At 41.4% G+C, this 24397-nt stretch overlaps 1 protein-coding gene across 2 annotated transcripts in view; it reads right to left on the reverse strand.

Moving 5' to 3' along the window:
* Positions 1–24397, reverse strand: part of Ints4 (integrator complex subunit 4) — a 57483-nt gene that overhangs the window by 16314 nt on the left and 16772 nt on the right. The window contains exons 6-16 of one of the 2 annotated variants that reach the window (XM_028770586.1): positions 24333–24383; positions 23083–23171; positions 22411–22531; positions 17175–17246; positions 15308–15482; positions 14029–14234; positions 11824–11966; positions 9299–9414; positions 7884–8017; positions 6279–6436; positions 369–462 (exon numbers count right to left, since the gene is read on the reverse strand). In XM_028770586.1, the coding sequence (XP_028626419.1) occupies positions 369–462; positions 6279–6436; positions 7884–8017; positions 9299–9414; positions 11824–11966; positions 14029–14234; positions 15308–15482; positions 17175–17246; positions 22411–22531; positions 23083–23171; positions 24333–24383 (1359 nt within the window). Of the gene's footprint in view, positions 1–368; positions 463–6278; positions 6437–7883; positions 8024–9298; positions 9415–11823; positions 11967–14028; positions 14235–15307; positions 15483–17174; positions 17247–22410; positions 22532–23082; positions 23172–24332; positions 24384–24397 lie in introns of both variants that reach the window. The other variant, XM_028770585.1, reaches the window with a different exon arrangement.

Here is a 24397-nt window from a genome sequence, read left to right on the forward strand (position 1 = left end):
AGAGAGAGAGAGAGAGAGAGAGAGAGAAGAAAGCAAGCCAGGTAGCAACACTCCTCCATGGCCTCTGTATCTGCTCCTATCTCCAAGTACGGTCCTGACTTCTTTCAGTGATGACCAGAGATATGGAAGTGTAAGCCAAACAAACCCTTCTTCTTCAAGTTGGTTTTGGTCAAGGTGTTTCATCAAAGCAAGAGAAAGAGTTAATATTTGTTTAAATAGAATACAAAATACTGTAGACTTGTGATTTTCCATTGTTGGATGGTTTCACAGAATAGAAAGTTTTACTACTTAGGGTCTCAGACACTGCTGGATCAATTCAAGTTCATTACTAGCTTCAAAAATCATAAACACACTAGACCCAAACCAACCTTAATGAGGAGCAGCTGACACTGAAGATAGGCGGCAGAGAAGTCGGCCACCCCTGCCAATGCAGACTGAAGTTCTCCAAGTCTTTGCAAATCTCTACAGTAGAAACAAACACACACAAAAGAAAACCAACTCAGGTCAAACAGAGCAGAAGGATAAAGCCACAAATAATGTGAAGGTCAAGTCACAACTGTTTAGCCACTTTACAGCTGGTACCTGGTCCAAGTCCAAGTGACAGGCCAGTGCTGGAGTGGCTATGATGAAATCAGGCCACACATCTCCCAGCCCCTATTTTAAAAATTTAAAAAGCAGTTTATTCTTATACACTCACTTGTAAAACATAACTACTTGAAGTGGAAACTTCTGGTTTGCTTGGAAAATCCGTTATGCCAAATGACGTTTTACTGGGACACAGGAAAGAATGTTCTCCTGAGGCAGACACAGGTGGAAGGATGTTTTGATATAGCAAATACATGAAAGGACTCGTGGTGAAGGAGCATAAATGTAACAGACAGCTCCTCTCCACAGACAGTTGGAGAGGAGCACTGAGCACTGGTTTGGTTTGCTCTGCCTTGCTATTCTTCCCTAACAATTCTCACGTATTAGTTCGCCTTAAATAATGTTGTTGATCTCCACTAATAGTGATGCCAGAGAGAAGCTTGCCCAAGCACTGCTCATGAGGTTCCTGTGGTGCCAGCTTGCTGCTTCCAAGGTCTCACGTCGGGCTGGTTGGCAGGCCTTGTGCTTTCTTCAAGACTAAACTTCAACTGCTGGGTTGAGAGTGGTGTCTGCCTGCCTAGAGGACTGGTCTGCAGCTGCTGAGTCGTAGTTGGTGTTTGCTACAGGACTGAACTCTGCCAAAGAAGACAGAGCTTGCCCTCAAAGAACTATTGCTGGACAAGTCCACTTCCCACATATTCTAATAACTTTTGTCTTCCACTGCCTCTGCTGGGTGGTGGGCTAGAGGAGAGGTTGAACACTTATTAAAAGTAGGTTGCAAAAAATTTATGACTACGACTACTATTATAAAGTCTTATTTTTTCATCAAAAGTTTTATGCTGAGAAATAATCCTTCAGGAAATAGTCAACAGAAATGATTTATGCCCAGTAACATTCATTGCTATGTAAATTGTTATATAAAAACTCAGTGACCAACTAAGGATCCATGAGAGAAATATTGCTAAGTAAATTATGGTACAGCCAATAAAATACTTTAAGTCTATTAAAAACAAAATGGAATCTCAAATGGCTGAGAACACTTAAAGAAATATTCAACATCCTTATTCATCAGGGAAATGCAAATCAAAACGACTTTGAGATTCTATCTTAGACCTGTCAGAATGGCTAAGATCAAAAACACAAGTGACAGCTCATGCTGGCCCAGATGTGGAGCAAGGAAAACACCTCCATTGTTAGTGGGAATGCAAACTTGTAGAGCTACTATAGAAATCAGTATGGCAGTTCCTTAGAAAAGTAGGAATCAATTTACCTCAAAACTCAGCTATATTACTCTGGGATATACCCAAAGGACACTTCATCCTACTACAAGGACACTTGCTCCGCCATGTTTATTGAGGCTTTATTCATAATAGCCAGAAGGTGTAAATAACCCAGATGTCCCTCAACCAAAGAATGGATAAAGAAAATGTAGTATATTTACACGGTTAAGTATTACTCAGCTGTTAAAAACAATGACATTTGCTGGGCGGTGGTGGCGCACGCCTTTAATCCCAGCACTTGGGAGGCGGAGGCAGGCGGATTTCTGGGTGCTAGGCCAGCCTGGTCTACAGAGTGAGTTCCAGGACAGCCAGGGCTACACAGAGAAACCCTGTCTGAAAAGAAAAAAAAAAAAAAAAGAAAGTCTAAAAACAATGACATTTTGGAAGTTGTAGGCAAATGGATTCAACTACTACTACTAAAGACAATCCTGAGTGAGATAACCTAGACCCAGAAAGGCAAACATGGCATGTACTCACTTGTAAGCAGACATCAGCTGTTAAGTAAGGATATTAACACTACAATCTACAGACCCAGAGAGGCTAAATAACAAGGAGGGATCAAGGGGGAACATATGGATCTCCCTAGTATGGGGAGGGGAAACAGATCAGGTTCTGTGGGAGGACTAAGGGTGTGGGGAGATGGGAACAGGAGGGATCAGGTAAGGGAGGGGGTGGGAGGGTAAGATGGACAGAGGAAGAGAGTACTGGGAGAAAGGACTGGAATTGAGGGGTATTTAGGGGAATGATGTAGAAAACTAGTCCAGTGGAAACTCCCTGGAATGACCCTGGAATAAGGAGTGATCTTAGCGAAGTCTCCTAGAAACGGGGGATATGAGCCTGAACTGACCACCTTCTATAAGCAGGCAAGGCTCCCAGCAGTGGACTAGGACATCAACCCAGCCACAAAACCTTCAACCTACAACTTCTCCTGTCTTCAAGATGTGCTAGGATAATGGTGGCACAGGACCTATGGCAGTGGCCAACCATTTTCTGGCCCAACTTGAGGCCCAGGCCACGAGAGGGAGCCCACAACTGAGACTGCTAGGAACCAGAAGCAGGACAGCCCAGAGATTTCCTGGGCGAAAAAAAAAAAAAAGTCAATAAAGACTGTAAAAAAAAAAAAAAATTGATAATGCTGCACACCTTTAATCCCAGCACTTGGGAGGCAGAAGCAGGCAGATCTCTGTGAGTTTAAGGTCTGCCTGGTCTACACAGTGAGATCTAGAACAGCCAAGGCTATATAGAAAGATATTCTTAAAAACTTAAAAATATTTTCACAGTTCTATGGGTAACAATACACAGGATTGGAGAGCTAGTTCAGTGGGTAAAGCATTTGTTGCTCTTGTAGAGGATCCAAGTTTGGTTCTCAGCACCCACATGGCAGTTCACAACTATCCTTAACTGCAGCTCCAGAAATACAACATCTTGTAAACCCAGAAAGCACCAGACACAGAGGTAGTGCACACATTTGCACAAGCAGGCAAAGCATGCATATATAAAATGTGTAAAAAAAAATATAGATACATAAATACTTAGCCAAGCCGGGCGGTGGCGGTGCACGCCTTTATTCCCAGCACTTGGGAGGCCCAGGCAGGCGGATTTCTGAGTTCGAGGCCAGCCTGGTCTACAGAGTGAGTTCCAGGACAGCCAGGGCTACACAGAGAAACCCTGTCTCGAAAAAAACAAAAACAAACAAAAAAACACCCAAATAAATACTTAGCCATTTTCCACTTTTAACTGAGCTCTGATTCTGTTTCAGAAAGCATTACCCTCAAACCCACCTCTAGGTAGTGAGTTGGATCCAACTAAGCCGACTAGTGCATGTTACCAGAGGCCAAGATGTCTTCCTGTGTCGTGGCTCTCACAGCACCTGGAGCTCACCGACTGACACGAGTCTGGGACCCTCCTGTCTTTGCTTCCAAGAGCCAGGATTACAGGCCCATGCCCTGCCACTGCCCTGTCTTTTAAATGTGGGTACTGGTGATCTAAACTCAGGTCCTGCTCAGAGAGCAGTTTACCTTCTGAGTCACCTCTCAAGCCCCTGCCTCATTATTTTTCAATGGCAACATAAAACTTCTTTTTTGTTTTGTTTTGTTTTTGTTTTTCGAGACAGGGTTTCTCTGTGTAGCCCGGGCTGTCCTGGAACTCACTCTGTAGACCAGGCTGGCCTTGAACTCAGAAATCCGCCTGCCTCTGCCTCCCAAGTGCTGGGATTAAAGGCGTGCGCCACCACCGCCCGGCAACATAAAACTGCTATACATAAAATTTCCAAGGAAAGCTGAAAGTTTGGATCACTTGAGAAGCGATTTCAGGCACAGCAAATTACTTTGTAGCCTGGACAAAATTGTCTATTGAACTAGCACCTCACTTTAATCTCATGCTCAGTGGGCAGCATCATGATAATTAATGTTGCCTCCTAGACACCCTGCTGGTAGGAAGGAGGTGCCCACAACCAAGCCCAGAGCAAATCTAGCCAGTGACTGAAGACAGGATGTCTATGGATAATATCGTCTCCTATGTTTGAGTGGTCTGTTCTGTCCTGAAGAGCACAGTCACATAGAAGTAAAGACCCTGGGTTGTCCATGTCTATGAACTATAATTTTGGTGGCCAGCTAGTCTCTGCCATTCACTTCTCCAATGTGTCTCTTCCAAGAGAAGTTCAGACCCATTCTACTTCTAAAGCAACTACTGTCAGCAAGATTCTGCCCTCTGTTACTATTAAAAGCCACTGCCAAGCTGATCATGCACTCAGTGCCTCCAGGTCTCATGTTAGTCCACTGCCCCTGGAGTGCAGCAATGGTTCTCAGTTTCACAGAACAAGTTACAACCCCACCCAATTAGCTGTGAGAAACCTCAACTACTGACAGGCAAAAATGTTAACTGCTAGACACGGGCAAAGTCCTCTATATCCCAGTATGTCCTTATGTCCCTCTTTACGTCAGGAAGCCTTGGTCTACACATCCATTGTAAGACTGTGAACCCTTTAAAGTGAAAGGTACAAAGAGCAATTTCTGTGTGCAACTGTACTGTTGCTAGGTATTTCCTTACTTGAATTCATTTAATCCTCACAACATGAACTGTAGTTAATCTGTCTCATGGACATGAAACCAAAGACTAACATTACCTGGTTTTCCCAAGGTCACAGAATTAAAAAATGGCAAAACCAGGACACAAACCCAGGCCTGTCTGACTCTAAAATCCTTCTCTTTAACCATAATCATATAATTCCCCACTTATTTACTTTCAGGTGTTTACTGAGACCTACTAACAGTACCACAGCTAAAGAAGCTAAACAAGCTGGCTTATTTTTATGCATTCTGCATTTGCTTTAGTGCCAACAGGATAAACCATCAAAGACAAGCCCTAAATGCTTAATTAGATGGGAATGAATCAGGAACCAAAGCTTATTTTCCTGGGCTTGGGGCCAGAAGCTTCTTTTAGTGGTCTCCAAAAGTAGACACTATCATGGAGAAGGAGAAAAGAAACACAGAGCTGAAGTCCACTTCACACAGCTACTAAGAACAGTGGAATCCTGGCTCCCAGAACCATGGCTGGCCTGTAGCATACAAAAGTGTCAGCAAACTTGCTGAAAAAGGTTGGTCAGACAATATTTCCCATTATATGGACCATGTTGTCCAGCAGAGCATCTTCCTAATAAAGCCATCATTACACACAGACTAGTCACCTAGAATACAGATCACTGACCCAGGCTCCCTAATGAGAGATAGAATCATGTGACTGTTTCCAGTCAACATTATGGAAAACTAGAAGATACACCTTTTGAGACATGTCTTTCAAAGTAAGAGATGCAGAATGAAGGCCTTCTCTTCCCACAGGTAAAAGTAGACTAGAAATAGTGATAGTGAGATTGCCAGGCAGACAGCACAGGAAGCAGAAGCAGATACAGGAAAAATGAGCATGGACCCATGATGATCTCAGCCCTGTGAGGCTAAGGGAGGGTGAACCTTCTGTCTTACTAAACCATCGTTCCTCTGAGCTTCTGTCACTCATCTAACTAATTCACAGAAAGAAAGGATTAAAGTGTCTTGTAACTCTTTCTTTCCGGTTTGTTTTTTCCCTGAGATAGGGTTTCTCTGTGTGGTCTTGACTGTCCTGGAACTTGTTCTGTAAACTAGGGTGGCCTCGAACTCACAGAGATCCACCTGCCTCTGCCTCCCAAGTGCTGGGACTAAAGGCGTGTGCTCTTTGTAACTGTTTCTATTTGCACTGCTCTTTGACTCATGAATAAACAGCATTAAAAACAATAACCTACTATAATCTAATCCAAATATAAACAAAGCTCAAAACCACTCAAGGCTAAGGCCGACAATCAGAAATGAGTGAAATTCAAAGCAATCAGACTGAGCATGAGAGAATGGTAGCTCTCAGAGGAAGGAGACAAAGACTGCTTACCTGATGGTGAATTCCAGCAGCTCCTGGGCCCCCTGAGGATCCAAGTGCTGAACACTATACACCCTTTCAAGGCTTTGCTGCAGGAAGTGCTGGGAAGGGTCTTCAAGGGGGGTGATGTTAGAGGAGACAGTGGAGGACACCAGTTTTCTCCCTGGTAACTAAGAAAATAGTGGGACAACAGTAGCAGCAAATTCTGTGGCTCAAATTTATGTGCTCTCTCTCCCTCTCCCTCTTTCTCTCCCTCCCTCCTTTCCTATCCTCTCTCTCTCATACACACACACACACACACACACACAGGGAGGGAGGGAGGGAGGGAGGGAGGGGGAGGGAGGGAGGGAGGGAGGGAGAGAGAGAGAGAGAGAGAGAGAGAGAGAGAGAGAGAGAGAGAGAGGCCGGAGGGGAGGAACACAAGGAAAAAGGCTAGGAAGGCAGGCACAAATATAAACGAGAATGCTAACATGACCCACCCAATAACACGGTAGGAAAAAAGAGAATATATTGCATTTCTGTTGCTGAGCATAGGACTAGAACTAAGAGTTAATCTGTGTGTTTCATTTAATGAGAAATTGATAAATTTATTCTGAAATAAGTTTAGGAAGCATGTGATAAAATGTTTTATATAAGGGTAATTGTAATTCCCATTTTAATTGTTAGAAGTTACTATTTAAGAAAAAGATGGGCCGGGCGGTGGTGGCGCACGCCTTTAATCCCAGCACTTGGGAGGCAGAGGCAGGCGGATTTCTGAGTTCGAGGCCAGCCTGGTCTACAGAGTGAGTTCCAGAACAGCCAGAACTACACAGAGAAACCCTGTCTCAAAAAGAAAAAAAAAAAAAAAAAAGAAAAAAAGAAAAAGATGGAGGGCCAGTGAGATGGCTCAGCGAGTAACGAAACTCACCATTAAGCCCAAGGACTTGAATTTGCCCCTGAGTCTTAAGTGGTGGGACAGAGGCAACTCCCAAAACATGTCTTCTGATCTGTACATATATAGGTGCCTTGGCATCATGAACTCACATACAGACACAATCAACATGGTAGAGAACTGACTCCCACTAGCTGACCTCCATCCACATGCATGTCACAGCACATGCATACCCTTCTACACACATATGCACACAGTAAATAAATATCTCAAGTTTACCCTTAGTAATCTATTGCTATAGATTCTTCTTGTCTAACATTATATAACTAAGAATTGATAGGCAAGTGTCCTTGATTGTATATTTAGCACAAAGATGGAGAGAAAGAGAGAGGTGAAGAAGAGGAGAAGGAAGAGAGGGAGGAAGGGCAGGAGAGAAGGCAGGAAGGAGGACCATGGTGGGGGGAACTTGCCCACAGAAGCTGGAGCACAGGAAGTCAAGCACAGCAGCACTACTGCAATCCCAGTACTGGGGAGACTGAGGCAAAAGGTTTGCAAGTTCAAGGCCAGCCTAGACTACACAGTAAGACCTAGACTCAAAATAAAAATGTTTGAAGCACAGACTAACAAAGCCCAAGATAAAAAAGAATGGGTGATAGATGGATTTCCATAGACTATGCAGTCTGCTTAGTGCTATTTAATAACTACAAGGTACCAAAAATCAACAAACCAAACTTCTTTCAACATACCCTCAAAGCAGGAACCAGATGAGAAAGGCTGTCTCGGAGGTAGGCATAGTGCCTGAGGGTGTGGTCTGAGAACAGTGCTGGCATTGTAGGACAGGTTTTAGCAGCATTGAAGATAAGAACTAAAACTGCAATGTCTGATACATAAGTCGGTTAAGTGAACTTAGAATATAAAAGATTAAGGTTTGCCTATATAACCTGTCATTGCACTTCCTATTTCCAAAGTTTCCATTAAAGAACCACAATTTGCAATAATCACAACAGTGCAAAATCAGGGCTGGAGCCCAGCTGTTGAACACCTGCCTGACATGTAAGCAGCTCTGGGTGCAATTCTCAGAATCACACACTCGGGCATGGCTGTAAGCTCAGGTAATAGCACTCAGGAGGATCAGGAAGTCAGGCTCAAAGCCAAGGTGGGCTTCATAATACCCTGCCTAAATGAATAAACAAACCCAACACACAGGTAAACAGGACTAAAGGAGAATGCAATGGTCTCCTCGTATTCAAGTGTTTGGATGATTATGTTTGAATATGATCCCTAAAAGTCATGCTGCATCTGGATCTACACATGGAACAAGAGAGACCTAGGGAGCGTGCGATGTACTGGTGTGAATGTAGTTCCAGTCTCACTGCTGGAAAACAACCCAGTCCCTCGTCATACTCCACTGCAAAACCAAAACCCACTGAAGTTTAACTAGAAGCAGTGAGTATGCCCTACCTCCCGGCAGCACTGCCCTTAGGCTGCAGGTCAGAGCAAGCATGGTTCAAGACACAGGCAAGTATATAAGCTTTAAAATCAGACACTTCAAGCTTTAAAGGCAGATCTATTTGAGCTTTTGTTTCTTCCTTTGTTGTGGTGGAAGAGGAGGGAAAACCATGCCTATATTATTCAAGCCCATCCGTGACCTCTCCCACTAAGCTACATCTGCAGCCTCTTCCCCTACTCCAATCTTAAAAACGAAACAGTTTCACAATGTATCTTAGATGTGGGACAGGTTTGCCTCAAACTTTTGCAGCAGCCCACAGTGTATGGCATAACATCTGGCTGCAGATCTGATTTTTTTTTGAGTTATTTAAAACTCAATTTTGTCTTTAAATAAATAAATAAATAAATAAATATCCTCTTGTGCTCTTCTTCCCCTCCCAAGGCTGTGTGGCAAGACATAATAAATTTTACAAAATATATAATGAATATGTGCAACGTATGAAGTGGTGAATAAAAGGTAGTAATATCTGTTGCTATTAAACAGCAAAGATGAATTACTATAAAAACAATGAAAGCCAGGAACAGCCACCAGAGTCCCTCTGACATACTGCAGCACCAAAAGAAAACATTGTAAGTAAAATTCAGACCACCGAAGAATCCACTGCCCTCTGCTAAGACAGCAGGGCCCATCTGAACTAAGCATAGAGGATACAAGCTGGATCATCCATGTCTGGTTCTGCAGTATCAAAAAATGGGTGAGTGCTCAGGAGCTCTGGCACCAAAGGAAGCACCAGGGTCGGATGCCGGCTTCCCAGAAACTTCAAGCACCTGAAAGAAAGAGGAATCACATAAGTAAATTAACAAGTGCCTCAACACTCGCAGGAACTAGATCAGAAAGCCTGATTGGTATGGAAACTTCTAATTATCCACTTTCCACAACACTACAACTTCAGGTAAGTCATCCAATTATTCAGGAACTCAGCTAATTCATCTAGAAATGGCTATCATGAAATCAGAAGAGCTCAAATGCACATTACTGGTTGGTTTTTGTTTGTTTGCTTTATGTAAGTTCACTGTCGCTGTCTTCATACACGCCAGAGAGAACATTAGATCCCATTACAGATGGTTATGGTTGCTGAGAATTGAACTCAGGACCTCTGGAAGGGGAGTCAGTGCTCTTAACCGCTGAGCCATCTCTCCAGGCTCCAGATTACTGGCTGCTTAACAACAGCCAGTTCCTCCATCTTCCTTGCCAAGAAAACTGATTCCTCGGGCCCCAGGAAAACAGTAAAGTGCTGAGAGAGGATGGCCAGCCCAAGGGCTGCTTTGCTATTGGTTCAACCCACCCCAGCATTCCCATCATTTCCAGCAGTTGGTTTGCTAGTAGTCAAGTAACTCAATTCTGGTAAATGGAGCAAGAAAAGTGTGCTGGGGAGCTGCTCAGTAATGACTCTCTAAGCACATAAAAGGAAACGCATGAAGGGAACACCCCTTCCTTTGGGTCTTCAGATGCTATCTTATGAAGCAACCATCTTGCAGCTATGAGGAGAAAGCCAAGTACAGTCATCAGCCAGGACTCTCTCTGACAAGCTGGTCAATCCTGAAACAAATTTATAATGTATTGTTATGTAAAAATTAGATTTTTAAAATTTAAGATGATTTGAGCCAGATTTTTTTTTTTTTAAAACTTGTTATCAAAATAACACAATTGATATCTAGGGGATGTCCTGAAACTATGTAGTCTTGAGCAGGTTGTTTATAAAATAGGATGTAAATGAGAAAAAAAAAAAAGCAAAGTACTTAGGAGTGTTATGAGTTAGAACCCAGTAATAATTAGCTATTATAGTGAAAGGAAGGGCTTTTCCAAGCTTTACAACGTACATGAGCGAGGCAATCTTGTTTCTTAAGTTCTGGTTAGAAGTGTAAATCGCTTGGCTCCACTGAATTACAAAGGGGTCCTGAAAGGGTGGTAAAAAGCTTGAAGCCTATGGACAGAAACCCCGAGCACACATGCAAACATCAAAACATGAAACTGGACAGTTTGTGCTTGCAATCCTGGCACTTAGCAGACTGGGAACCTGTTGGCCAGGTAGTCCAGGTAATAAGCTCTGGATTCTATAAGAGACAAGGTCTCAAAAAATAAAAGGCCTGAAGAGATGGCTCATTGGTTAAGAACACTGGCTGCTCTTCCAGATGATGCAGGGTTTGATTCCAGCACCCCCATGGCACCTTACAATCATCTGTGATTCCAGTTCCAAGGGTTTTAAAGGCTCTCTTCTGGTCTCCAAGGGCATCAGCCATGCAAGCGGTATACATGCAGGAGAACATCCATACACATAAAACAATTTTTAAAAATTAAGTAAAGTGGAAAGCAACATGGAGGAAGCTACCCAACATCATATTCTCTCTCTCTCTTTCTCACATACACATTCTCTGTCTGTCTCTCTCTCTCTCTCTCTCTCTCTCTCTCACACACACACACACACACACACACACACACACACACACACACCTGTCTTCACACAAGAAGAAATGTAAGTGCTAAAGTCTGCTCTTACTAGCCAGCTGACACAAAGGTAACCAGCAATGTAGGTAATAAGAGGTCAAATGAAACACTTTTCACATTCCAGATCAGACAGAGTGTGCAGCTGATAGGACTTCAGTGATTTTTTTTTCCCTTTTGGAATGACTTCAGATAAAGTCACTGAAATATGTAAAATATTAAAACACATATTTTATATTACATTTATACAGGTAGTTCTTCACATAGAATATTAGTAGTATTAATACTATAACAAGCAGTATTAATAGTCTGACTGAAGTCAGTAAAGCTGACGGTGATGGGTGGAAAATTGAATGAGATCTCCTATCTGAAAACCAAATGGCAGCTCTACCTCTAGACTCAGTGATCATGGTCACAATGCTGTACAATGTGGAAAAGTGACAAAGGCATTATATGAGAAAAGGGAAACCTAAGATTCATCTCTAAAACCCTGAGACTTGACAGTCCATACATGACAGGTACACTGTATTTATGAGGTAGGTGGGTGGGAACATATAACCTAATATGAGATATTTATTTTAGGAATCTGATTCTTAAGCATTTGGAAAGGGTGAACCCAGGTTCTAAATTAAAGGTGAAACTGAGGGCTACACCTAATCTAGGAGGAGCCACCAAATAACGTGTGTTGTACAGCTTTCTTTTGACGAGACTTAGCAATGAGGTAAGTGTCTTACTTCCATATGGAGTCCCTGTCAGTAGGGTACTTGGTTAGGTTTTTAAGTAGCTCCACCAGTGCAAGATGAATCCCTTCTTTTGTTGAGACATTCGTACAGCATAAGAGTTCATGAAGAGCCTCTCTAATATCTCTGGATGAATCCTTTTTCAGAAGAGAAGAAAAGAAAGGTAATAATTAGCAACAGTGACTCATGTTCCATACACCAGTCCCTTCTCCATGACAACTTTGCCATTTAGGATGTGCATATGAAAAAAATATTTAGAAATATGCTAGCTAAAATTCCTGGAAAAACCTCATTTTATTGATCTAAGAAGGGTTCCCCTGTCAATCTTTGATGCATATTAAATACCAGTCTTATATGTCTCCTTTTTATTTTTCTTCTTTTATCATGTCTATCGGGTTTATCTGTTTGTTTTATCCCCCCGATGAGATCATTAACTCTGTAAGTACAGTCACTCTGTGATGACTTTTATTATGTTCTTTTCTGGATCAGTCTAGTGACTTAGTCATAGTGAATGCTTGGCCAATATTTCTTAAAACAAATCTGCACAAGTTAACTATATAACTGGCAATGATATAGTCCTTAAGAAACACATAAATTAAAATTGCTTTCTTGCTAGTTTGAACATTATTTCTCCAGAACATCACTATAGCTTCCATGGTCTGCAATGGAGACTCACTCATACAGGAAGCATCATCTTATGGTTAAGTTGCTAGAGTTTGGAGTCAGGCAGATCTGAGTAAGCTGCCAGTCCTTTCTTTGATCTTTCCTTTTACCTCTTGTCTTTAGTATTTCTGTCTGCCATGTAGTAAGGAAAGGCATGAAGACACAGAAGTGATTATAGGACAAAACTCAAGGTCAGGAACCATGATACAGAAAACTAAAATGACAGGCAGATGGCTCAAGTCTATGATTCTCATCACTGAGGAGGCTGAAGAGGAGGACAGTCTTAGGTTCAAAGCCAGCCTAGGATACAGTGAGTTCTAACCAGTGTGAGGCACTGTCTAGAAAACAAAACAAAGTAAAAAGGAGAGAGAGAGACTACCCATGACAAACTTGAGACAGTATAAATATGCCTTCTTAGAATCACAAATTTATTTATAAATAAAGGTGTGAATTCAGGAAAATTTTTTAAAAAGGTGCTATGAAACTCAGTGCTCAGGAAAAGTGGTAGGGACTTTTTAAAAGCACTCTGTTTTATAGAGAATACAGCAGGAGGGGTAGAGAGATGGCTCAGTGCTTAAGAGTACAGGCTGCTCTTTCAGAGGACCTGATTCAATTGCCAGCACCCACACAGCAGCTCACAACCATGACTCCAGTTCCTGGAGATCCAACATCCTCACACAGACATACAAGCAGGCAAAACACCAATGCACACATAAGATAAATAAATAATTAAAAAAAAAAGAAAACTGTTCATCTTTAAAAAAATGCAGCAGGAATCTGAAATAATTATGCTAATAGTGAGGTATCAAATTTGTTCTTCCTTTGATGGGTGTAGGTGAGGGGCTGATGCCAGATCCCACTTATTAACAGTGAGAAGCCAATGTCAGTAAATGCACGTGGACCCAGACACTTCAGAAAAATAACCCAAAGACACAAGTTCTACAGCCAAGGAAGTGAGACTTTGTATGAGCAACCACTTAAATTGACTATGTGACCTCAGACAAATTATTTCTCTATAAAACCATGTGGTGGAAAGAACTGAGATCTAAGACTCTTTCCTGCTACAGCAGCTAAAAGGAATAAAAACGTAGGTGGAAAGCATTCTTCACTATGTATCTACTACCTTAGCTCCAGGCACTTCCCCACCCTCCCTCAGATCTTCAGCTGTATGCTCCCGCCACTATGAACACCTCTGAGCTCCTAGGTGTCTTGTGTTTTCTAACCTCTGGTTCTTTCTACCTAGTCAATGGCTCCTTATGTCTCCTTTTCCCACAGTGTCCTCACAGCATGTTCCCTGTCTCCTTGACTCAGCCAGATCAAGTTAGACACTCTTACTCCCTTCCCTGGTCACAGCCATAGCAAGCTTATTCATATTTCCCACCAATATCCAGCTCCACTTTGGGCAGGAATACAGTAAGATGGCAGAACTGTGCTGTCTGATGTACTGACCAGTGCTCAAAACAATACCTGGTTTTAAGGGAGGACAGCCTCATGGGTATCTGATGAAGAAATGAATGACCAGGTAGAAACACTCACCTCTAACACAGCCAGGACAGTATCAAGCTGATCTTCTCGGAGGGTGATATTGTTAGAGATTTTTCTCATGGTATGTATGGACTGTAGACGTACTTCCTCAATTTCATCATTGAACATGTCAACTAGGAAGTCAAGGCACTTTTCAGCAAAAGAGGGCGAAGACTGGGCCAGCATACACAGAGCCTCCACCGCAGCAATGCGGACCTCTGAAATATGAAAAAACAAAACAAAAACACATTGAACTGAACACTATGTAAGAGCCATAAAAAACATGGATTCCTTCTCACTCAGGCCATTTTCATTCTCTACTCTTCTCTCACAAAGAGAAGGGAAAGGAAAGGGGAAATGAGGAAGAAAAAGCAAAATGGGAAAATACTTCTCACAGCAAAACACAATGGGGGGATGAAGAGGGACACCGTAGAAAAACTACAGCATCATAAAGCATATGTGGAACCAGAAAAGCTTTAAGGAATAACTGGACAGGTGTGGTGATGCATACCTTCAATCCCAGCATTGAGGAGGCAGAGGAAGGGAGGTCTCTGACTTCAAGACTGACCTAGTCTATGTAGCAAGTTCTAGGCCAGCCAGGGATATACAGTAAGACTCCATTAGACAGACAGACAGACAGACAGACAGGCAGAGTCAGGTAGGTAGGTAGGTAGGTAGGTAGATAGGTAGGTAGACAGATAGATAATGTGAAAGAACACTTTTCACAAAGGCCAAAGGAAGATAGAATTAAGACTTTCTAGTCACAAACACTTGAATTTAAGTCTTGCTCTCTAAGTAACTAAATTAGTATTATTAATGTGACTTTTTATTACTAAGTGCTTACTATAAGCATATCATGTATCATATCAAGTACTTTATGTATACAGAATCTCACTTAATTTTTACAGCTCAGAAAAATGTTTATTATTATCATCCCCACTTTATAGAAATGCTAAAATGTGAATTTAACCACTGCATTATACTTGTTGGACCTTAACCTCTCCTTCATAATAGGTACTTTACATAGTCATTACAAGGCTAAACAAAAAGGTGCACTTTATAAATTCTATTTGCATGTGTGATATGAGTGTAAGGGAGATACGAGGGCCATGGCACACTTGTAGAGGTGAAAGGACGATGCTGGAGTCAGCTCTCTCCTCTACCTTTTATGTGGGTTCCGGAGATCTCAGGACTCAGTGGTCAGGGCTCCAGACAAGCTCAGGAAGTGCCTTCCCCTGCTGAGCTGTCTGACAGGGGCGGGTGATGCACACAAAACAAGGTCTATACTTACCATACATTTCATCTTCCAGCCCATGAACAAAGGCTCCACATGCTCCTGACTCTATCAAGTTCACGGCCCCTGTATCTATTTCTTCCTTGGGAGCATCATCTCCCCATTTCCTGCCACTGGAAAACTCCCCTGAACTGTAAAGTTCCTTGGCACGCTCATGTGCCGTACGTTTCCTCTGTAGAAGACAATAACAATTACTACTTGCAGAAGAACACTTAGGTGTACCTAAAACAGAGAGCAAGTAAGCAACAAACTGCCCTTGAAGACAACTTCAGAGCAGAGAAATGCAAATCCAACTTAAAATAAGACAAAAGCTTCACAAGTTTCTAATAGCTTCCAGTAACCTAGACAGTGTTGACTGGACAGGTGGCTATGCTTGTCATTAAACACAGGAAAAGAAGAACCTAAGGGGCAAACAAGAGCAGTGCCTCTTCAAACACTGTCTCAACAGAAAATATGCCCACTCTAAAAACAATAGTTTTTCAGTCTCATTAGAAAACAGTCTTGCCAGTGGTGGTGATCCACACCTTTAATCCCAGCGCTTGGGAGGCAGAGGCAGGTGGATCTCTCTGGGTTCAAGGCCAGTCTCATTTACAAATAGAGTTGCAGAAGAGCTAGGTAGGAAAACCCTGACTCCAAAAAAAAAAAAGAAAGGAAAACATTGATTGTCTCTCTACAGCAGAAACGATCACCTAGGGAGAGCATACTGGTGAGCAAAAGGAGATGACCAGCACATTTGACAGGTATGGTTCTCATCCTAAATAAGTAACTGCCACTCTGCTTCATACAAAAATTCTTATTCATCTTAGAAATGAGCCCATGACTCATGGATGGTCATTTCAGAAGCATCAATGGATCAGTCTATAAGGATATGGGTCATGTCCCATATGCAGCCTGCACCTTGCAATGTGTCTTGGAAACCAGAATTGTTCATCTCCTCTCATTCATCACACGTCCTTCCTTACCCTTCCCCCTAGTCTACCAAACACATACTCAAATACAACTCGACCCAAGGAAGGCTACATAGCACTGTGTATAACATGCGTACATCAACAACTCCAGAACCATTATGTAGGATTTTTCTTATGGAACAACTTAAAAAAGAAAAGGTCTCAAAGGACACTAAAATAACATCCTTTCTATGGTTTACAGTGGTGAAAAGTCAGGAGAATCTATGAGCCTAGCACAGCGAAAAGGCTAAAGGGGGAGAGCACATGTACCTAACAATGTATACAGTCGCTAAAGACTCTAAGTATATACTTAAGGCTCAGTGTTTAAAACACACATTCAAAAAGCTATAGAAGATATCAAAATTGCTAAAGCTACTGGGACTATAAGCTATTTCCTCCTATATTTATAAAACACTCAGTAACTGTTATAAAGTTATATTTTAAAACTAAGGTACTGACAGTGAGTGCACACATTACGTTGGGTCATGCTTCATCTTGCCAACCACGTCAAAGAACGTCACAGTCAATGTCTAAGGTGTGCCCCTGAAGCAGCTGGTTACTGTCCAGACAAGGGGGTCACTACTCCACTCACTCATCCACGGGAGCTGTACTAGAAAGGAATTCTACCATGTTACATGTCACACAAAATATCAGACTGCCATAATTTATAAGGAGCAGAAAGTAAATCCTACCTCTTGTTTAACATAACCTTTGCAAAGTATTTTATTACAGAATGAAATTCATGATGTTGCTTGTAATTTGGTTCAAGTTACTATAATTTTGAATTAAAATGTGACCTAATAACCTACATTAATGTAACAAATGTATGGACTGTTAAATTAAATCAACACAGTCCAACATATAGTTACACTGATGTTGACTATAGAAACCCAGTTTAAACAAAGAAGTCAAGTTACCCTCAGATCTGACATCAGCTTCTTGTCAAGAGTCTGCTCCAAGAAATGAGAACTGACTTGCTCCATAGAACCCTATACAAAGAGAGAATCCAGAGCATGTTAAACAACTCCTGTGATTCAAACATCACCTTAACACTCAGTTTAAACGTAAATGCATAAAGGTAACATTATTCTTTTTGTTGTTGCTGCTGAAGCAATGAACTTTATTGAGGTTACTTACAGAAATAAGGGGGAGGGGTTGCTTACTGGAGCCAAAGGTATTCAAAGACAGTTGCCATTATGTAACGTCAAACCAGCATGAGAAACAGCTTATGAAAACCACACACCCAGAGCACACTGCACACATGTAGGTATAGCTACAGATTAAAGACCGTCCTATCTTGGTGGCTCAGTTTGTGAAAACCTCTTTTATGCAGCATGAATGACTTAGTTTCTTCATGGAAGTTAAGCAGAGTGAACCCTGTTGGTTTCAGGTAGTTCTTGAAGCTATTTTGAGGTATATTATGTCCTCTCTCTTTTTTCTCCCCAACATAATATTTTTATTAATTATTTAGGAACTTCATACAATGCACCCTGATCACACTTGCTTCTCATTCCTCACAGGTCCAACTTTCCACCTTTGTGCCCCACCACCCTCAAAAAAAACAAAACCAAACAAACCCACACCAAGTCCAATTTACATTGCCCATATACTCACTGGAGCATAGTCAAACTCCCAGTGCCGAGCCCTTGAGGGATGGCTGAGTCTTTCCCCACCCCACTTAAGAAGTCCCTCTCCACATCATCAACTTTAGAATCTTTATCACAACTTTTAAGGACTCTCTTCAATATTCTTGATAGCTAACATGTCTGTAAATTCTAAATCATCAGGAATATATTATCAAACTAAAAAAATCAACAATATAGTAGAAAACCTACCTTTCACACCCAGAAGTTACTGTTCCATATGTACTATTCTGACAGCATTATACATATTTCAACCCACTTAACTCTCAGTAGAACACTACAAAGTTAACACCATCATTAGTCCTAGTTTATGATTGGGGGAATGTAAAAATATTAAACAACACAGTCAGAAGTAAAGTATTAAATGACACAAAAAATCCAGAGCTGAAATAAAAACTGAGGCTCCAGAAACGTCTCTTTTAGCCACGCCTCATCATCATCTTTCTCCATTCCCTCCTTCTTTTTTGGGAGGTGAAGAGGATGTCAAGGTCTCATATGGCCCAGTGTAGAACTCACTATCCAGCTGAGCCTGGTCTTGAACTCGTAATATTCATGTTTCACCCTCCCAATAGGCCATTCCTTCTTATTCTACTCTTTCCATCCATTTATTTATTTATACCCTCATGTATTAAAATATTTATATAACAATGATTCGATTATATGCTTACAGTTATCAGGAGCAGGAATACAAAATAAAAAGACCAAGACAACTTCATTATGGTATGAAAGGTTACAATATACATTTATAAAGGATGCTACAGAAACTGAGAGAATAAGTAGTATGAGGTACAGGGTAGAGATGCCTCTGGCTGGGGAATGGGAGATCACAGTGCAAACCCATGAAGTAAGAGAACACAGCATGTGGAAAGGACTAAGTGGCTTTATGAACAGAACACAGCTGAAGGGAACCAACAGTGAGGTGCGAAAGACAGGGGTCATACTCTAAATAAAAAGTCCTGTTAGCCAGGAGTGAGGAGTCTGCCTAATTTAAAAAAAAAAAAAAAAAAAAAAAAAAAAGCATTTGCCGGGCAGTGGTAGCACACGCCTTTAATCCCAGCACTTGGGAGGCAGAGGCAGGCTGATCTCTGAGTTCGAGGCCAGGCTGGTCTACAGAGTGAGTTCTGGACAGCCAGGGCTACACAGAGAAACCCTGTCTCGAAAAACCAAAAAAAAAAAAGTATTTGATAACCACTCTAAAGCATTTAATTTAAGGCAGGGGCCACAGAGGATGGCTGGAGAGATGCCTGAGCATTAAGAGCACTTGCTACTCTTGCAGAGACCACGGTCTTGTCCCCAGCACCAACATGGTGTCTCACAGCCACTTGTAACTAGATTCAGGAGATCTACTTTGTTGTTTGTGAAATTTTGTTTATTTGTTTGTTTATCGATAGATTCATTTATTATTTATTCTGAGACATAATCTCATTATGTAATTATGGATGTTTCTCAACACACTAGAGTCCTCTTCTGACCTCACATACATGGGCACATAAATACATGTAGGCAAAATACCCACATAAAATTGTTTTGGTTTTGTTCTCTTTTCATTTTTTTTTTTAAGTCTAAAATATAGCCAGGAGTTGGTGGTGCACACCTTTAATCCCAGCACTCAGGAGGCAGACTCAGGCAGATCTCAATGGAGTTCCAAGGCAAGGTCTACTGAGCAAGTTCCAGGATAGCCAAGGCTACACAGAGAAACCCTGTCTCAAAACAAACAAAAAGTAAAAAACAAAAATAAAAAATAAACACTTAAAACAGTTGGGTATGGGGCTGGAGAGATGGCTCAGCGGTTAAGAGCACTGACTGCTCTTCCAGAGGTCCTGAGTTCAAATCCCAGCAACCACACGGTGGCTCACAACCACCCGTAATGAGATTGGATGCCCTCTTCTGGTGTGTCTGAAGACAGCTACAGTGTACTCATATACTTAAAATAAATAAATAAATCTTTAAAAAAAAAAAACAAACAGTTGTGTATGGTGGTGTATGCCACTAGTCCCAGCACTAAGGAGGCAAAAGCAGGCAGATCTCTGTGAGTTCAACGGCAGCCTGGTCTACATATCAAGTTCCAACTAACCAGGACTACATAATGAGACTGTGTCTCAAAATAAATAAATAATAAACAAATGAAATCAACAAACAAACAAATTAAATAAGGAAACACAACAAAACTTCACAAACAATAAGACCCACCATTAAACAAGATCAACAGTGTACAAAATGTTTACTTCCTGTTAAAAGTTAAGTCTCCTACTAATTCCATGAAGAATATAACTGACTGACTTCCTTCCTTCCTTCCTTCCTTCCTTCCTTCCTTCCTTCCTTTCTTTCTTTTTTTCTTTTTTTTTTTTTTTGGTTTTTCAAGATAGGGTTTCTCTGTATAGCCCTGACTGTCCCAGAACTCGCTCCAAAGACCAATCTGGTCTTGAACTCAGAGATCTGCCTGTCTCTGCCTCCTCAGTGCTGAGACTAAAGGTGTGCGCCACCCCTGCCAGCGTAACTTTATTTCTTGTTTTTCTTATTTTCATTTTTTTTGAAACAGAGTTTTCACTCTGCAATTAGCTAAAGATAACCTGGAACTCACTCATGTAAGCCAGGCTGGCCTTGAACTAACTCTGCCTGGCAATCCCTCTTCATCCTCTCAAGTGCCAGGATTACAGGTGTGAATCATCACACCTGTCTAAAACGTAACTTAATGTCTTTTTATTTATAAATTTTAATTTCTTTTATGTGCATAGATGTTTTCCCTCTGGAGGTCAGAAGAAGGTGTCCTCTGGTACTAGAGCTGCAGACAGATAGGTGCTATGGTGGATGCTGGGAATCAAACTTGGATTCTATGAAACAGCAGTAACTGCTGTTAATCACTGAGCCATTTCTCAAGCCCCAGAAATATTCATTTTTAATGTGAGAAACTGAAGCTGGAATTAGCCAGTTTACCTGTTTCAAATAAAGGAGAAATTATTTTTGAATCTCATTAAGCTTATCCTGAAGCAATGTGGACAGATCAGACACAGTCAAACAAAAGCAAAAACATGGAAATGCTCACACAGGCGTGGATCTTTCTTCCTTGTCTGGCCTGGAACTTACTACATAAAAGTACACTGTCCTCTAACTGCAGTGGTCCTCCTGCCTCTGATTCCCCAAAGCTGGGATTACAAGCATGCACCAGCTTTCTCTGTAGTTCATCACCAGCATTACTTGGATTTGAAGAACATTTTCTCTGACAAACAAACCTAATGACTTCTTTAAGTCTGTTTGTCTACACTTCCCAATACCCTTCTTCAGTGCTCTCAGCTGAGCTCTCTAACACAACAGCACAGAAGAGGTATTACTAGTGTCGAGCCTCAAGGAATTTTATATCTGGGGGCTGGAGAGATGGTTCAGTAGTTAAGAGCACTGACTGCTCTTCCAGAGGTCCGAGTTCAATTCCCAGCAACTACATGTTGGCTCACAACCATCTGTAATGGGATCTGATGCCCTCTTCTGGTATGTCTGAAGACAGCTACAGTGTACTCATATATATAAAATAAATATATCTTTAAAAAAAATTTTTTTATATCACTTGTAATACATTTTCAGTGCCACCTAATAACAGATGAGCTTTCCATTTTAAATTCACAAATGTGAAGAACATAGTAATCCAACCGAAAAATGGTGACGCTTACATTAATATGGGCCCAGCAGAAAGGAAGAAGAGAAGGAGTGGATTTAGGTAATATCATAGGGACAAAACTGACACAAGATGATGAATCAATGGATAAAAGATACATTAAAGCCGGGCAGTGGTGGAACACACACCTGTAATCCCAGCACTTTTTAGTCATGTATATGTGCATACATATGTACATATTTACATATAGTTATGCCTAATTTCTTATATAGAAACATATATATATGCATACATACATATACTTACTCATATGCACTTTTTATAGGCAATCTTTAATCCTTTTTAACTCTCACTTTTGTACTAGATTCGTCATTTTATAGACAAGAAAACTATAATTTATAGGCTAATGTGATGGCTCACTGGGTAAGGGCATTTGCTACCAAGTCTGGAGCCCTGAGGTTAATCCCTGGCTCCCACATGGTAGAAGACTGCACGCTCTTAAACATGAGTGGTGAGGCTTTAACCCTTTACTACTTACTTGTGTGCTTCTCCCTGACACTCCACCCACAACCTCCGAGCAGGAAAGTATGCATGGTGTGGTTACCCCCAATCTCTGTGCAGGAACAAATGAATGATGTCACAGTCCAGGGACTAACGCTTGCTTTGATGTAGAGCTTGGATTGACACTTGACTTTATTAATGACATATTCAAGTCAGTCCTATTTGTAAATAAACAGTAATGCAGCATATAATGCAAAACGGGGGGAGGGTCAGAGTTAAACCATTGGAGAAATTATGGGTTTCTAAAAATGAGACATACCTGACCATGTCTATGGTTTCTCAAAATGTTTGTAACAACTTAAGCATTGTGTTCATTTAAAAAAAAAAAAAAGTGTAACTTACCAATAGCTTTGCAGCTTGAACACGAACCACCCAGGAGCCATCACTGACCATGTGGCAAATTTTTCCAAATGCATCATCAACTAGACGGATTTCTTCATTAGAGGAAGGTATTGGAACGATACTAAATAAAAGGCAAGGGAGAGCCACATATGACACAGCATGCGCCTGAGCTGCAAGCTCAGCACTCCGAGGAAACTCATGAAAACCGCATGCAGGAAACCCTCGACTGAAAGACTCTTCAGCAAACCTATCACCCAGGGAAAAGGATCCACTGACTTTAGCTGCACTGCAAACGTTCAATGTTTTGAATAAGAGTGTGTAACCCACCAAGGGTTCAAGGACTTATGAAGAAACCAAGAACTTGGGGATGGACATATAGTTCTGTGGTAGAGTGAGTGCTAGCCCTCATTCAATCCCCTAGAAGCTATATAAAACAGACCTGGAAGTCTGAATCTGACACAAGTAAGCTCTAGACAGAACTCTGTGTGAGCGTGTGTGTGTCCCAAATAACTATAAGTGGAGCTCATTTCCAGTCTGATTATCAGAGCCTGTATCCTCCCCTTCTACTTCACACTGCCTTCCAAACAATATTTTTTCTCTAGGTGGCTTTTTGTACAGTGGAAGGAGAGACAAACGGCTTAGCAGTGAGAAGGCTGACAGACACCTACTGACCTCTCAGGATAGAGCTGGCTGACAACCCAGATAAGCTGGACTGCAGCACTGCGCACCTGCTCGTAGTCGTCAGAGAGCAATTTACAGGCCTGCAAAGAAGGATCACATGTTCGTCAGCCTGTATTCTCACAGATGATTTTCAATTTCAAATACTTTCGAAATAAAGATAGGATGACTAGATAAGGATGTCAATCAAAATACTTCAAAGTGCTTTTAACTATTTGAGCTGTTGCCCAACAAAGAAACATTAGCACTTGTAAGCTTTTCAGGCTGTATTCTAACTATGCAACATCATATCCCAGGTGGAAAGTAAATAACATCAAACCTAGCAAAGCTGCTCAGCGCACTCAAAGCCCATAGTACCAAAAGGTATTCACACATTAGTCCCAGAGGTGTGGCCAATTATCACTCCCACCAAGAGATAAAAACATTCATGGAAAGATAACAAGATCTGATGTGAGGGTAGATGCAGACTGCCAGACATGATGGCGCACACCCTTTGATCCAGAGCTTGGGAGGGAGACAGAGGCTGCTCGGTCTCCGTGTTTCAGGCCAGTTTTTGGTCTACAGAACTAGTTCCACAACAGCCAGAGCTATACAAAGAAACCCCGTCTCGAACAAACGAACAAACAAACAAACAAACAAACATCAAGATACCACTTGAAAGGCATTTGATTAAGCTGAACAGCCTTTCTACAACTCCATTATGCCTTTTTTTTTTAAATAAATACTAAACTGATGTGCCATCTCCTCATATGATCCACGGTCTTGGTCCCCCTCCAGAGACATTCTAGTTCACCATGTGTGCTGCCAGAACTGACTTCAAGTATGGCCCAGCCATACAGTAGATAAGCAAGACTATAACTATAAATTGTCCTAATTATTATTACTTTCAGTACTGGGAATTGAACCCAGGACCTTGTGCATGCTAGGCAAGCTTTCTCCCACCCAGTTACATTCCCAGCCCACTTCCCTTACTTCTAATCATACCTTTTTCATGTAGTTAGCACTTATGCATCCTGAGTTGCACAATCTTACAAATATTTTTACATGCATTAGTACTATTGAATTACATATATATTTCATTTCATTCTTAAAAGTATGCTTCAGATATGGTTTCACATTTATCCCAACAAATATGGCTGCTATTAGCCAGCTAAAGTCCCCATGATTTCAGATTCTGAGAAGTGTGACACCCTCCCAGCTTCACGAAGCTCCTCCCCTTCCAGATAGCAATCATCTTAAGGTACCTGATTATAAATCGTTTGGTGTAACTTCAGTCCTCTTTCATGGAGCTGCAACTAGATAATAAAAA

Source organism: Grammomys surdaster, unplaced genomic scaffold (genome assembly GCF_004785775.1).
Source record: "Grammomys surdaster isolate TR1022 unplaced genomic scaffold, NIH_TR_1.0 203, whole genome shotgun sequence".
In the NCBI taxonomy this organism is placed as follows: domain Eukaryota; kingdom Metazoa; phylum Chordata; class Mammalia; order Rodentia; family Muridae; genus Grammomys; species Grammomys surdaster.